At 47.3% G+C, this 14,743-nt stretch overlaps 1 protein-coding gene across 1 annotated transcript in view; it reads left to right on the top strand.

Moving 5' to 3' along the window:
- Positions 1 to 271: 271 nt before the first annotated feature.
- The window catches only part of Zc3hav1 (zinc finger CCCH-type containing, antiviral 1), a 44,240-nt gene continuing 29,768 nt past the window's right edge, over positions 272 to 14,743 (top strand). The window contains 2 exon segments of the mRNA XM_057778848.1: positions 272 to 1,044; positions 14,589 to 14,724. Coding sequence (XP_057634831.1) covers positions 737 to 1,044; positions 14,589 to 14,724 — 444 coding nt within the window. The 5' untranslated portion in view covers positions 272 to 736.

Here is a 14,743-nt window from a genome sequence, read left to right on the forward strand (position 1 = left end):
GCAAAATTGGCGATTTTAGTTAGGAAGGCCAGGAACGAGGGAGAGTAACAATCACCGCTCTCTAAGAGGAGCTCGGTGGTACGTAGAAAGTGCGTAATAGTCCCAGACCTGGTACAGCGCGATCAGGCCCCGAACAGACTTTTGAGAAACTCGGTGTCGTCCGAGCTCCACCTGTTCGTTCAAGTTATTTCCGCAAGTGCAAGTTCGGTTAACATCCGCGTCCTAGGGTGGCTGCGAGAATTGACGACGGCGGCAGAGCGCCCAGCTTGGAGGAAGCGCTCACCAGGATCAGCTCTTTCCGGAGCTGGGTGGGGCGGACTTGAGGACGCCCGCCAATGGGCCCCCCAGGATGCGTCACTCGCTTCAGGCTTATCAAAACTCCACCCGAGTCCCAAGAACATCTTTACTTCCTCTCTTCCTGGTAGCAGCCTCGCAGTCCCGGGCAGTGGGGATCTTACGTCTATCCTGGACCCGAGGGTGTCGTCGCGCCTGCAGACCTACCTGCGTAGCCTGGCTTTCTTCCCATTCACTCTCCCGCGCCGGGGACTCTAAATCTGACCCCTGGACCTTCCTGGTAAGGTAGGGCCGCGACGCCACTGCCGGAGCTGGAAAGCGAAACCGCTCTGCTCCGCAAACAGCACCGCCCGCGTCCGCCCCTGGGGCCGCCCGTAAGTTTCGATTCTCGGCTAAGTCGTGTCCCGCGCTGCGACCAGAGCAGCGGCAGCCATTGCGCGCCATGGCCGACCCCGGGGTGTGCTGTTTCATCACCAAGATCCTGTGCGCCCACGGGGGCCGCATGACCCTGGAGGAACTGCTCGATGAGATCGCGCTCCCCGAGGCGCAGCTCTGCGAGCTGCTGGAGGCGGCGGGGCCGGATCGCTTCGTGCTATTGGAGATCGGAGGCCAGGCCGGGATCACTCGGTCGGTGGTGGCCACCACCCGAGCCCGCGTCTGCCGTCGCAAGATCTGCCAGAGACCCTGCGACAGCCTGCACCTCTGCAAGCTCAACCTGCTGGGCCGGTGCCATTACTCACACTCTCCGCGGTGAGTGCACCGGGCCTGGGGGAGCCCGTCTAAGCGGGGACGGTGGGGCTGCTTCCTGGGGGAGGATGTCGCTTACTCCTCTTTCCCTCTCTCCCTTTTCCTCTTTACCCCGAGGTTAGTGGTTCCCAACATTTCTAATGGTGCGACCCTTTAATGCTGTTCCTCACGTTGTGGTGACCGCCCCCCCCCATCATAAAGTTATTTTCGTTGCCACTTCATAACAGTAATTTTGCTACTGCTATGAATCGTAATGTAAACAACTGTGTTTTCCGACGGTTTTAGGCGAGTCTTGTGAAAGGGTCGTCGATCCCCAGGTTGAGAACCGCTGCCCTGGGCTAAAGCGCTATTGCCCGGCAGAGACTAGGCTGTTCCTCTACCTTTTCCCTCCTTGCTATCCCGGCGTGTTGTGATCACCCCAGAACCCCAGCGGTGCTGTGCACTATCGTGTGTCTCCGGTGCACCAACCCCGGGGCCCACTGTGGCCCTCCACTCCTAGACTCTCCACGTTCCTCTCTTACTACCTGGCTAGAATGCCCCTCCTTGAGACTACCAAAGATGTAGTGGCCACCACTCTTCCCTGCCTACTCTGCGTGGTGGTCCGCACAAGTGACCAACCCGTTTTTTCGACCCATTCTCTCAAACTGCACTGAAGTGTGGTTTAATGTCTCAGGCAGCTGCTTCTGTTCATACTTGATTTCTTTTCGCTTCCTAAGTAGCTGTAGGCGTTTCCAAGGCTTAAATCAAGTCTTTTATTTAGTTGTCTTCCAAATTTTGTCTCCAAATTTCTCTGAGAGGGATCGCTCGCTTGGGTTCCTCTGTCGTATCTCTTAGACAGCTTCTAAACGCATATCCCTCCCCTGCACAGGCCTGTGCTATGAATCCGGCGTCTCCATCTCCCGCGTCTGGGAAACCAGTGCCCTGGTCACATGGGACCAAACACCCTCCAAACAGGCTCTCCAACCTTACTCTCGACTTTTGTCCAGTTTATATAATTTTTCATCCCTTCTGCCCTTTCCTCTTCTGGGCCGCACTTCTGAGTGTTACAGAGGTAATGAATGGTTCTAATGCTATCTTCTTTCCAAACGTGTGTGTGTGTGTGTGTGTGTGTGTGTGTGTGTGTGTGTGATGGTGGTAGTACTGAAGATCGATATAGTAGGGCCTCCTGCATGCTAGACAAACCTTAAAAAGTCTTTTCGAGCCTGAGTCTGATTAACTTGCCCGGGCTGGCCTCAAATTTGTTCCATAGCCCTTGAACTTGGGTTCCTCCTGTTATACTCCCAAGAGGTTGAGATTGCAGGTCTTTCCCTTCAGGCCCACACTTCTACTCGGTTATTTTTTTCTGGGTAGAGGATTTTGCACACTTTAAAAAGCTGAATGTTGCCCTGTTTTGGAAACAGCATGATCACCAAACTTTTTATTATCCATTTACTAATCAAAACTTCAGTTACCTCCAGTATGTGTTTATCAAAACATACAAAGAGGAAGGTTTTCAATGGATGGAGCAATATTTTTCAAATTGTTTGGAGCAAGAATTCATTTGACTCGTGGGATATTTGAAGAGGTGCTTCAAAGATTTAGTGTTTTTTTTTTTTTTTTTGTTTGTTTTTTTTGTTTTTCGAGACAGGGTTTCTCTGTGGTTTTGGAGCCTATCCTGGAACTAGCTCTTGTAGACCAGGCTGGTCTCGAACTCACAGAGATCCACCTGCCTCTGCCTCCCAAGTGCAAAGATTTAGTTTTTTATTTAAATGTTTTATGTTATGATGCAGCAGCGTGAAATCCTTTCTGACTCACAGGAAGTTAGGTTTAGCCTGCAACTGAAGCGAGTGAAGAGGAAGGGAAGTGGTTAGGGGTAGAAAAGAAAGAACATTCTAGCACTGTGCAGAATGGCAACAGGGTTAGATCCCTTTGTGAGTCTTTTCTCTGTCCTTGCCTGTTCTGAGAATTTCTTCTGGAGTGTTGGCTTTTAGTTTTACACATTTCAGAGTTTCTCTACGGTTCTCAAAGCGTTGATAGGTGGTGCACACCTTTAATGCTGGCCTTGGGGAAGGGGGGAGTGGAGCAGAGGCAGGCAGATCTCAGTGAGTTTGGACAACCAACCAGAGCTGTTACACAGAGAAACCCTGTCTCGAAAAGCAAAACAAAACAAAACATAAAACTAAAATAAAGGGCTGGAGAGATGGCTTATAGAGGTTAAGAGCATTGTCTCCTCTTCCAAAGGTCCTGAGTTCAATTCCCAGCAACCACATGGTGGCTCACAACCATCTGTAATGAGGTCTGGTGCCCTCTTCTGGCCTGCAGGCATACACACAGACAGAATATTGTATACATAATAAATAAATAAATATTTTAAAAATAAATAAATAAAAGGAGAGGGGAGACAGCAGAGCCTCCATGTACCCATCGCTTTGATTCAACAGTTTTCAAAATATGGCCTGTCTTGTGTCGAGTATTCTTATCTCCATCCCCAGCCCCAGTGGTTTCCATTAAAGCAAATCCCAGTGATACTTCCTAAGTATTAAGTATCTCTAACAGACGAGGACTGTGTTTTATTAGTATTCTCACAGTATAATGATCACTTTTAAGAAAAAAAGTGTCTCTAGCATTGGTAGTGGTGCATGCCTTCAATCCCAGCATGTGGGAGGCAGAAGCAGAGGAATCTCTGTAAGTTCAAGGCCAGCCTGGTCTACAAAGCAAGTTCTAGGACAGCCACAACTACGTAAAGAAAACCTGTCTTTTTCGAGGCCAGCCTGGTCTACAAGAGCTCCAAAGCTACAGAGAAACCCTGTCTCGAAAAACAAAAGCAAAAAAAAAAAAAAAAAAAAAAAGAAAGAAAACCTGTCTTGAAAAAAACAAAACAAAACAAGTCTTGCTCTCCCTCCCTTAAAACAGGGTCTCATTGTGTTCCAGGCTGGTTTAGAACTCCTCCTTAGGCCAAAGATACTTTGAACTTTTGGTCCTCATACCTCCACATAAGTGCTGGGAATACATAGTTGGCACAACCGGAGCGGGTATATGAGGTGCTGGAGACTCAACTCAGGACCTTGTGCATGTCAACAAAACACTTTACCAGTGCAACTACATCCTCAGCCCCCCAGCAATTATTTTATTATTATCAGGTAATTTGATATTCAAAGTCTCCTGATTGCCTTACTAGTCTAACTTGTTTTTTCTGAATAAAACACCTATATAGACATAATCTGTAATTACTTTGATACATAGCCAATATGTTTTTAGAACCGCCTTTCAGTTTGTTGCACACTTTTTTTTTTTTTTTTTTTTTTGGTTTTTCGAGACAGGGTTTCTCTGTGGCTTTGGAGCCTGTCCTGGAACTAGCTCTTGTAGACCAGGCTGGTCTTGAACTCACAGAGAGATACACCTGCCTCTGCCTCCCGAGTGCTGGGATTAAAGGCGTGCGCCACCATCGCCCGGTGTTGCACACATGTTTAGAATTTTTAGTTTTATCAATTTTGTTTCTATTTTTATTTTATGGGCAATAGTGTTTTGCCATGGGTTTTAGGGTCCCTTAGAACCAGAGTTACAGGCAGTTGTGAGTGGCCATGTGGGTGCTGGGAATTGAACCCAGGTCCTGGAAGAACAGCCAATGTTCTTCACCAGCCATCTTTCCAGCCCCATGAGTTTTGTTATTATTATTTTTGTCTGGTTTGAAACAACCACTTTAAGTTCACCGGCTGGCTCAGAAGCGGCACATTGCTGTATTTTGAAAATTATATATAATAGAGGGATTATTTTGTCTGTTCAAGTTTGGGTAGGGATAGACTCTCCAGAGAACTCATTATGGGGGGAGCAGTGTTTCTTCTTGGAACTTGCTTGTATAGACCGGGCTGGCCCCAAGCTGACAAAGATCCATCTGCCTCTGCCTCCAGAGTGTGCTGGGAATAAAGGCGCGCGCACCGTACCCGGACAGAGTGTGTTTATTTATGTGTGTGGGTGTTTTGCCTGCACGCCCACCGCTTCCTTGTGCCTGGTACCCTCTGAGGATGGAAGGAAGCATCAACCCCGCCCCCCCCCCAAACTGTAGCCACAGACCGTGGGGTGGCTCAGGTCCTGTGGAAGAGCAGCCAGTGCTCAAAACTACCGGGCCATTTCTCCAGGCCTAGACTCTCCTCAAAGTCTAGGCAACTTTAAAAAGGAAACAAAAACAAAAAAACCCCACCAAGTTTGCTTTGTAGTATTTTGCCTTTAGCAACTCTTAGAGAATTTTGTCTTCTAAAACCTGACATGCATAAGTGATTCTGGCTAATGGGGCCAGCTAGTCATTAGCCCCCACAATGATATACTGTATTTGTGTCTTGTAGTGTAAGTTGTATTTTTGCTGGTCTTAGGACACTTTCTCTGTAGTACCTTTATTTATAGGTAGAAATTCTCCCGAATGTTCCTGCCTTCCCTTTTGTAGTGCTTCTGGCTATGCATTTTAGTTGACAACAGGTCTTCCCTAGGTAGGCAGTGAAGCCTTGTTTGGGCGCTCAAGTTTGGACATTTCTGTTTGCTTTGCTGACACGATATTCCCAAACCTGAAATTCAAGTCCCAGGTGTGACACAGACACTAATTATGCAAGAAGCACCGTAGAGACAATGGCTAAATTAGTCTTCATCATAGCTCCTGAGAGGTCCGCAGACCAGGCCTGTTTCTGCCTCCAAGTGCTGGGATTAAAGGCCTGTGCCACCTACTGCCCCACAAATCCTTCCCTTTTAAAAAGTATTTTAACATTACTATTGTTTTTGTATGTGTGTATAGGTGTTCAGTGTGTGTAGGGGATTATGTGTGCACCGTAGAGCACACATGAAGTTCAGCACAGTCATGTGGATTTGGTTTTCTTCTTTCTTTCTTTATTTTTATAAGACAGCGCCTTGCTAGGTTTTGCAAGCTGGCCTCAAACTCAAGAAAATCCCCCTGCTTCAGCGTCTTGGGTACTAGTATTACAGGCATATGTCATCACACCTTATAAATGCTATTTTGGGGTGGGAAAAGTGGCTCAGCAGTTAAAAGTACTTTCTACTCTTTTTGGGTTCTGTTCCCAGCATCAGCATGGCAGCTCAAAACCATTTGTACCCCAGTTTTGTGGGATCTGACACCCTCTTCTGGCTCCACAGGCACCAGGTATGCATGGGGGGCACATACATACATGTAGGCAAATTACTCTTAGATAAGATAAAAAGTAAGTAAGCCTAAAATAAAAACCTTACCTTCATCAGATGGAACAGGAATAGAGAGAGGTCTTTCAATTTTTTTTTTCCTGAGGCCACTGTACCTTGTAGCTGGCAGAAGTAACAAGCCAACCCTATTTGTGTGACTCTTTAGCTTCTCCGCTGTCTAGTAGCTGTGTGCCACGAGATCTTCCATTAACTCAAGTTACTCTCCTTGCAGGCGTGATTTCTGTTGAACTGGTTGGAACAGATCATCTTAAGGTCGTCTTGTGACTCTGGTTTCTGTCATTGTGGGTGTTTTTTTTTTTTTTTTCTGGGCTCTTTCCTGCTTTTAAAGTATTCAGTGCTGAAACTTAGATTAGGTGTGGGGCCTGTGAAATGGCTCATGAGGTAAAATGCTTGCCTTGCAAACCTGATGACCTGAATTCAATTCCCAGAATCCACCGAAGGAAGGAGATCAAATCCACAAAGTCGTCCTCTGGTTTCTACACGCATTGGCACGCTTGTGCTCCCGTACACGTTACACACTAGTGCTCACACACAGTGACAATACATTGTAGAAGGGATGTAGAATGTCTGTCTCTATTTTCAAAGTTTTTGCTTGTTTCTTACGTAATGAAGAGCCCTGGGAGGCCCGAGCCTATTCATGTTCATCCTTCAGTCCCATTCTTTTGCCTGTTTCCACGCCTACAAACCGACAGGTGAGATTGGGCTAGGGTATTTGTAAACTCTGGATTTGCAGATTCAGTCAGCTGCTGATGGAAAATATGCAGGGGGACAAACGGAATCATTGTTCTCCAAACAATCCCCGTAGAACAAGTATTTACATAGCATTTCCATTGTATCAGGAATTGTGAGCTATCTCAAGGAGACACACGGGAGGGTGTGTGCCGGCTACACGTAAATGCTGTACCCTTTACATCAGGGAATTTAACATGGGTATTGACATCGAGGGGGACTTAAAAATCAACCTCGGGTCCCCAAAGGATGGCTCTTCCTGCTTCTTTTGCTCTTGTCTGCTCAGCCTGCTCCACCAGCTATATTTCCTATTCTCCTTTTGCCTTGAGCTTTTATGGGCCTTGGTTCTGGTCTTTGCCAAGTTGTATCCCTACCTAATTTTAAAAGGCCACATAGCATCAAGGAATTACGCCCACCTCAGACCTGTAATACCGCCTTCTCCGTGCCTACACCACACTTGGGGTCCTTGGGCCCATGGAATTCTCACTCACGTTTCTGGAGTCTACATATGTCTCCCTGCGTCTTTCTACATGGGGAAAGAAAAGGCTTATACAGCCTGATGCCTTCACTGCCTCAGGTTGTCAGTTCCGTGGGTGTAGGGAGACCTTAAGGAGAGAAGTAGCAGGTAGACTGGAACTGGAAAACAGGGCTGCTGTCTCCCACTCTGAGATTGTGCAGTTTGAGTATTCGGAATTCACATTCATGATAACTGTCTTGGTTATTATGGAGCAGAATTTGTCACAATAGGAGGGAAAACTCAATAGATTCTTAGCTTGACTTACTATATATGCATATATGTATATATAGTAAATATATTTTTATGTGTAGGCGTTTCATATGGACCTTCAGCTTTGCTGTAGACCTCAGATTTTAGAGGGACTATTCTGCTTTATTAAGGCATAAAGCTTTCTTCCCTCATTATTAAAATGGACATTGTTTTTAATTCTTTTGCTAGTAAATTATAATCTCTGACTATTTTGATTGTTTCTTTGTGCACATCTTCCTTATAGAACTACCTTAAGTTTTATGAGATGATACTAAATTTTTTTTTAAGTTTATTTATTATGTATACAGATTTTTCATTCTACCTGCATGTATCCCAGCAGGCCAAAAGAGGGCACCAGGTCTTACCACAGATGGTTGTGAACCACCATGTGGTTGCTGGGAATTGAACTCAGGACTTCTGAAGGAGCAGCTGAACCCCTGAGTCATCTCTCCAGCCCCTGTTGCTAATTTTTTTTTTAATAGTTAATTCTTTGAAGCTGAGGACTGAACCCAGGGCCTTGCGCTTGCCAGCTAGTGCTCTACCATTGAGCTAAAGCCATTTTTTTTTAAATTTTGTATCACTAAGCACACTCTTGGCTTACTTGTTTTGTTTTATGGTTGCACAACTACTACCACCCTCAAAATCCAGAACACTTACTTCATCACCCCAGAAAACGCCCTCAGGCCGGTTATTTCCCTCCCCCATATCCCCCCTCCGTGTACTCTGGCCCTTTGCTCTCAGTGACGTCACACAGTGTGGCCTCTCTCTGGGGCCGGCCTTGCTCTGTTCAGGCGGAGTGTTTTCAGAGCTTGTGTTTTAGCTGAGCAAGTGGCACGTGGTTTTGGCCTTCCTGGGAAGTTCTTTCTGTCTGTAAAGTCAGACAGCACATCCTCAGGCCTTCAAGGCACGTTTGCTCTTTTCTGCGACCTGGTAACCAAGCAGGGTGCAGGCCAGAAGAACCATTTTGGAATCTGTTCTATTTCAGATTTGTTTCATTTTACTTCCATCAAACTTGACATTCAGTGTCGGCAGTGTTCTGCAAAAATGAACTAAGAAACTCCGTATAAGTAGTACTTCAGGGGCTGGAGAGATGGCTCAGAGGTTAAGGGAACTGACTGCTGTTCCGGAGGTCCTGAGTTCAATTCCCAGCAACCACATGGTGGCTCACAGCCATCTGTAATGAGATCTGGTGCCTAGAACACTATATACATAATAAATAAATTAAAAAAAACTTTTAAAAAAGTAATACTTCAATGATTAAAAAAAAAAATCTAAACAGCGGCAAGCATTTTAATGTGCAGGTACTGTGCACCAGCCGGTCGCTCCACTGGGGCTCCACACAGCAGTGTGACCACACATCCTTCGTGCTTTTGTGTTATACTGAGATGGAGAAAAAGAAGAAAACACCTTGTGTGCTGGGGTTGCAGGCGTGTGCCGGGGTTACAGGCGTGTGCTGGGGTTACAGGTGTGTGCCTGGGTTACAGGCATATGCTGGGGTTGCAGGTGTGTGCCACCATGCCAGCTTTTAGAAGGCAGGCATCACTTTAACCAAATTGGAGCAGGGGAGCTGAGCTGGTTGGAGAGAGTAAGCCTGTAACTGTTTAGCATTTCAGAGAAGGGAATTTAGTGTTTTAGACGCTCACGCCCTCAGGCTGAATGGGGGAATTCGCCTTCAAATATTTTGACTCCTCACTCTCGTCAGAACGTGATGAACATATGCAGTCACCCCTCGGAGACCCTGGGTTGGGGGGCCTTCCGGTATGCTAGTCTCTCATACAGAATGGCGTGGTTTTTACACATGACCTCCATATATCTCTCCTCCCACATACTTAAGACCATCCCTGGCTTATGTGTGCTTCCTAAGACGCTGTAAACGCAGTACACAGTACGGCTGTTTATTCTGAAGTGCTGAGGAAGTGACTGCTTCTAGGTGCGGTTGAGGAGGAGGAGGTTTACTGTAAGAACAGGAGGGAGAGAACAGCCCGAGGCATCTGGATGAGACTGGAAGAGAATGGCGGAGAAGGTCACTGAGGACCAAGAGGCCACAAAGCCAAAAACGGCTGGTTTTATAGGAAAAGAAAAGGGGTGGGGGGGAGTGAAACTTAAGAGACTGGAGAGGTTTAGGTTAGGGGCATACCACCAGCTTGGAGGACAGGTATTTGTGAGTAGGGAGAGACTGGCTGCACATTGAAGTATCTTAGGAAAGAATTTTGCCAGTTTCTTGGGGTGTGTGTGTGTGTGTGTGTGAATCCACAGAGACCAGAAGAAGGTATTGGATACCCTGAAACTGGAGTTACTGGTGGCTTTGAGCTGCTCAATGTGGATGCTAGGAACCAGATTGGAGTCCCCTGTGAGAGCGCTGAGTGGCCTCTCTAGTCCCATACTTTTAAAGATTTAGTTAGGGTATGAAACAGGCATGGAGATCTTGTTTGAGGGTTTTTTGTTGTTGTTTTGTAGTGGGGACTGAACCCAGGACTTCATACATGCTAGGCAAGTGTGTAACCCCTGAGCTAATCTCCAGGCTGGACATGGCATGGGGGAGAGGGCTTTTCCACATCCCTAGGAGATCCACTTGGTACCAGTTTGTCTCACCCTTGTTCACAGATCTCTGTCTCTCAGCTCCCTCTGGGCCAGGGTGTTCTGACCCCACTTCCTGCTGTAATTTCAGGTGCTGCCATGTTGTGACAGTTGCCTGGGTTCCCTTTACCCCCAGAGTGTTATGGTGATGTGGCGTGGGAAACAGCCATTTAACCCCACTTCTTCCCTCCCTGCATAGCCTTGGCTGCTCTGAACTGTTCTTTGACTCCGTCCTAGTGAGCACTGTGCACAGGAGGTGACCTCACAGGAGGTGATGTATCCTGAAGGGCAGGCCAGTACAGACACCTGAATACTAACACAGATAGCATCTTTCACACATCCTGGTTCTTTTTTCTACCCAGCTTGTATTTCTGTTTTCTATGCAAATCAGTCATCTGTGTTTATCAGCCCCATGGGTTATAGGGGAACTCGGGTCCCTGAGGGAAGAATATTTCAATGTAGTTCTCATCAAAACCCAAGACTCCTGGTTTTCTTTTACTGTGATCTTTGGTTGAGCAGCTGGTATGTTTACTTACGGGAACACCCAGTCAGGAACCTCACTCAGAATTGACTGGGGAAAAGCCCAACCCTCAAGTCCTGGCCCTAGAAAACACTGGACTCACTTGGGGCCTCTCACCAGTCTCCAGGCGTGGCTGGGGTCAGATCATTCACTGCAGCCCTCGGTGGGTGTTCACGTGCTGCCTGGGTTAAGAGCCGTTTTCCGGGCTAGATTGTTTACGCCGTGCCAACTTCGGCTGGGGAGAGTGTGGGTTAAAGCAACATTTTGTCTTGTGGATAGAAGGCAAAGGAAAAAGGTCATTTATTGTTAAGCTTGGGGTCTGAGAGATGCCCCTGCCTCTAGAGACATGGCTGACCTTGCTCCTTTTCCAAAGTTACCCTTCATTTCTCATAACTGGAGGAGCCATTTGCTTCTCGTGCATCTGCTCTCGAGCCAGCGTACTCTGTAAATGTTTGCATTGTCCGGGGCAATTCATACAGGATTGTAAACAAGCTCTTTTTCAGTCTGGGTGCTGGGGGCACCTGAGGCTCTAATCAGCCCTCCTGCAAGAGCCATTGTCCCCTGTGGGGAAGGGAACCATGACTACTTCCAGGATCACTTGGGAGCCAGCAATTCAGTAGGCTAACAAACCCTCTGATTGAGATGATTCTTTTCCGTGCTACAAGTTGAAGACTCAACTGGCAGATCTGGGATGGGACCCAGAGGTTGCATTTCTGACAACTTCCCTGTCGACTCTGGTCGGAGGGGCACTTTGAGAGGCCCTGGGAGACACCATTCCCTGGCTTGAGAGGCCCTGGGAGACACCAGTCCCTGGCTTTCGGCTGGGTGTCAGGCTCCGGAAGTAGGGCGGATCGGTGAGAGGAAAGCCAAAGGAGGCTTCAGCCTTGGCTCTTCCAGAGGTCCTAAGTTCGATTCTTGGCAACTTACATGGTGGCTCACTACCATCTTATAATGAGATCTGGTGCCCTCTTCTGGCCTGCAGGCAGGCAGAACAGTATACATAATAAATAATTCTTAAAAAAAAAAAAAAAGCCAAAAAACCTGTAGAAGCAGCTGAAGGAATGCCTGGAGCCTGTGGGGAAATGGAAACAGCAGCAGGGCCTGCTGGGGTTGGGGCGCTAGCCACATCCAGACTAGATGTGCAGCAGATGGAAGTCCTGTTGGAGGTTGGGTGATAGTAGTTTGCCCCGGGATGGAGATGAGAAACGAAGAGTAAAACTGGAGCCATCAGAAGGACAGCAGCAAGAACAACACCCAGCCCAACTCGACTCCTGTTTTTAGACATCCATGCGTTGAGCGGGCTTCCAAGTAGAGGGAGCCGCATTGTCATGCCTCTGGTCAGGATGTCTGGGCTGGACCCGAAAGAAAAGCAAGGCTTCCTTACTCTTTTTGACTTAACAGTTGTCCATCTCTCAGAGTCAGGAGGTGGAACCTGTCTGTCTGTGGGAGTGTCTGAGCAGGTGGCTTTACCCGCTGAGCCACTGCGCTGGCCCTGGGCAGCTAGGTTATGGTCAGATCTGTAACAAGAAGAGCCTTAATGGGAACGAAAGGTAAGGGAATTCCAGCACCTCTGGCAGAGCTGTAACAGGGTGTGGGGGTTGAGGGGCGGGAGAAGGATTACCTTCAGAAGCTCTTCTCAGAAGCTCTTCTTAGCAGCCTCCTCAAATCCTCCCTGTGGCCTCAAGGAGTCTGCGATAAGGTGGAGTTTCTGCCCAGATGCTGAGGGTTCTTGGTGGGTAGAGGCTGGTGGTGGCAGTTATCTGAAACCACAGAGCAGAAGCCAAAAGTTAGCAGAGCCAGGTCACCCTTATCAAAGAGTGCCAGAAACACCCTGGAAGCCAAGGTTAGCTAGCGGTGGGGAAACTTAGGGAAGGGTGTGAGGGTGTGTCTGGGAAAATGGCTAGGCGGGGGGGGGGGGGGGGGGGGGGGGGGGGGGGGTGCGGTGCGGGCGCGGCCCTTCCCTTTTCTTTCCTTGAAGCGAAGTGTTTGGGAGGGCTGGCTGGAGTTCAAGGACTCAGTGGCATCAAGGTTGTGTCTGTAAATTTTTTTTTAAAGGTTTTGGTACATCTGAAGGCTGTACCTAATAACATTGCTGATAGTGACCTGTGTGTGTACACACATGCACACGCATGCTTGTGTAGGGCGTCATTCCTCAGGTGCTGTCCGTCCTATTGTGTTGAGACAGGTTTGTCACTGCGTTGGAACTCATCAAGGGATTGAGTTAGCTGACTAGCGAGCCCTAGGGATGGTTCTGCCTGTGTGCACGTCTCCGGTGCTGGAACTGCACACAAGCTACCAGGTTGTCATAAATACAAGACATGCACGCACTTCACTGGCTGAGCTGTCTCTCTAGCCCATGTGAATGACTTTTAAAGACTAATATTTTTCCTTTCTTTCTCCCTTCCCTTCCCTTCCCTTCCCTTCCCTTCCCTTCCCTTCCCTTCCCTTCCCTTCCCTTCCCTTCCTTTCTAATTCAGTTGTTTGGTAAACATTATTTTTATCATCATCATTAGTATTTTATTTATTGTGTTTTTGTTTGTTTGTTTTGGCTTTTTGAGACTGGGTTGCTCTGTGTAATAGCCCTAGCTGTCCGGGAACTCACTCCATTCTGTAGCCCAGGCTGGCCTTGAACTCACAGAGGTCTGCCTGTCTCTGCCTCCCAAGTGCTGGGATTAAAGATGTGAGCACCACTGCCTGACTTGTTAGGGTTTTTGTTTGTTTTTGGTCAGGGTCTTTCTTTGTGGCCCTGGCTGGCTTGGGACTAGCTATGTAGATAGATCAGACTAGCTTCATTCTCAAGTTCTGGGTTTAAAATCATATGCCACATGCCTTTATTTATTTATTTTTATTTTTATTTTTATTTTAACCTCTGAGGCAGAGGCATGCAGATGACCATGAGTTTGAGACCAGCATGGTCTGTATTTCAAGTTCCAGGCCAGCTGATATTATATGGTGAGACCTTGATTTTGCTTTTGTTTTTTTGTTGTTTTGTTTTTTTCTTTTGTTTTAAGTATATATTTGTTCGTGTGACGTCAAACTGAGGCCATCAGGTTGCTGGCAAACCTTTATTACCTTTACCCATTGTGCCATCTGGCTGGACCAGTGTACCTTGGAAAATTGTATTTTTTTTTTCTGCAGGATTGATTATGTTAATTACTGAAGGATACATTATTGATATTTGCTGAGTGAAAATGAGTCTTTTTTTTTTTTTAAATCTACCTTACACATGCTAAACAGGTGCTCTACCACTGAAATCCACTCTTTTAAATTTTTTCTTTGTTGTTTGTTTGTTTTTTAAGACAGGGTTTTTCTGTGTAACAGCCCTGACTGTCCTGGAATTTGCTCTGTTGACCTGGCTGGCCTTGAACTGGCAGAGATCCACCTGCCTCTGCCTCCTAAGTGCTAGGATTAAAGGTGCACGGCACTGCCACCTGGCAGCAAAGGATTTCATTATAGCGTTTTTGTATGTCCATGCCATCACACTTTGGTCTTTCTTACTTGTTCCCTTCTCCCAATGCCCTTTCCTGCCCCCATCCTCATCATCTTGGTAATCCCTTCTTCCCCTTTGGAACTTTGGAACTCAAGATGCCTTCCTCCCTCTCCCAGGCCTCCATCCATCGCGTGTGTCTGTGGCTCTTTTCCTTCCATTTCTCCTTCATCCATCGTGTGTCTGTGGCTGCCTTCTCTTCCGTTTCTTCTGTGAAGTACAGACACTGACAGCTGTCCCCCTTTCTTCTGTGAAGCACAGATGCTGACAGCTGTCCCTCTTTCTTCCAGGAACCTTTGCAAATACTCTCACGAAGTTCTCTCGGAACAGAACTTCCAGGTCCTGAAGAATCATGAACTTTCTGGGCTTAACCAGGAGGAGCTGGCAGTACTCCTGGTCCAGAGCGACCCTTTTTTCATGCCTGAGGTAGGTCCTGATTCTCATT

This window comes from Chionomys nivalis, chromosome 1, assembly GCF_950005125.1.
Source record: "Chionomys nivalis chromosome 1, mChiNiv1.1, whole genome shotgun sequence".
NCBI lineage: Eukaryota > Metazoa > Chordata > Mammalia > Rodentia > Cricetidae > Chionomys > Chionomys nivalis.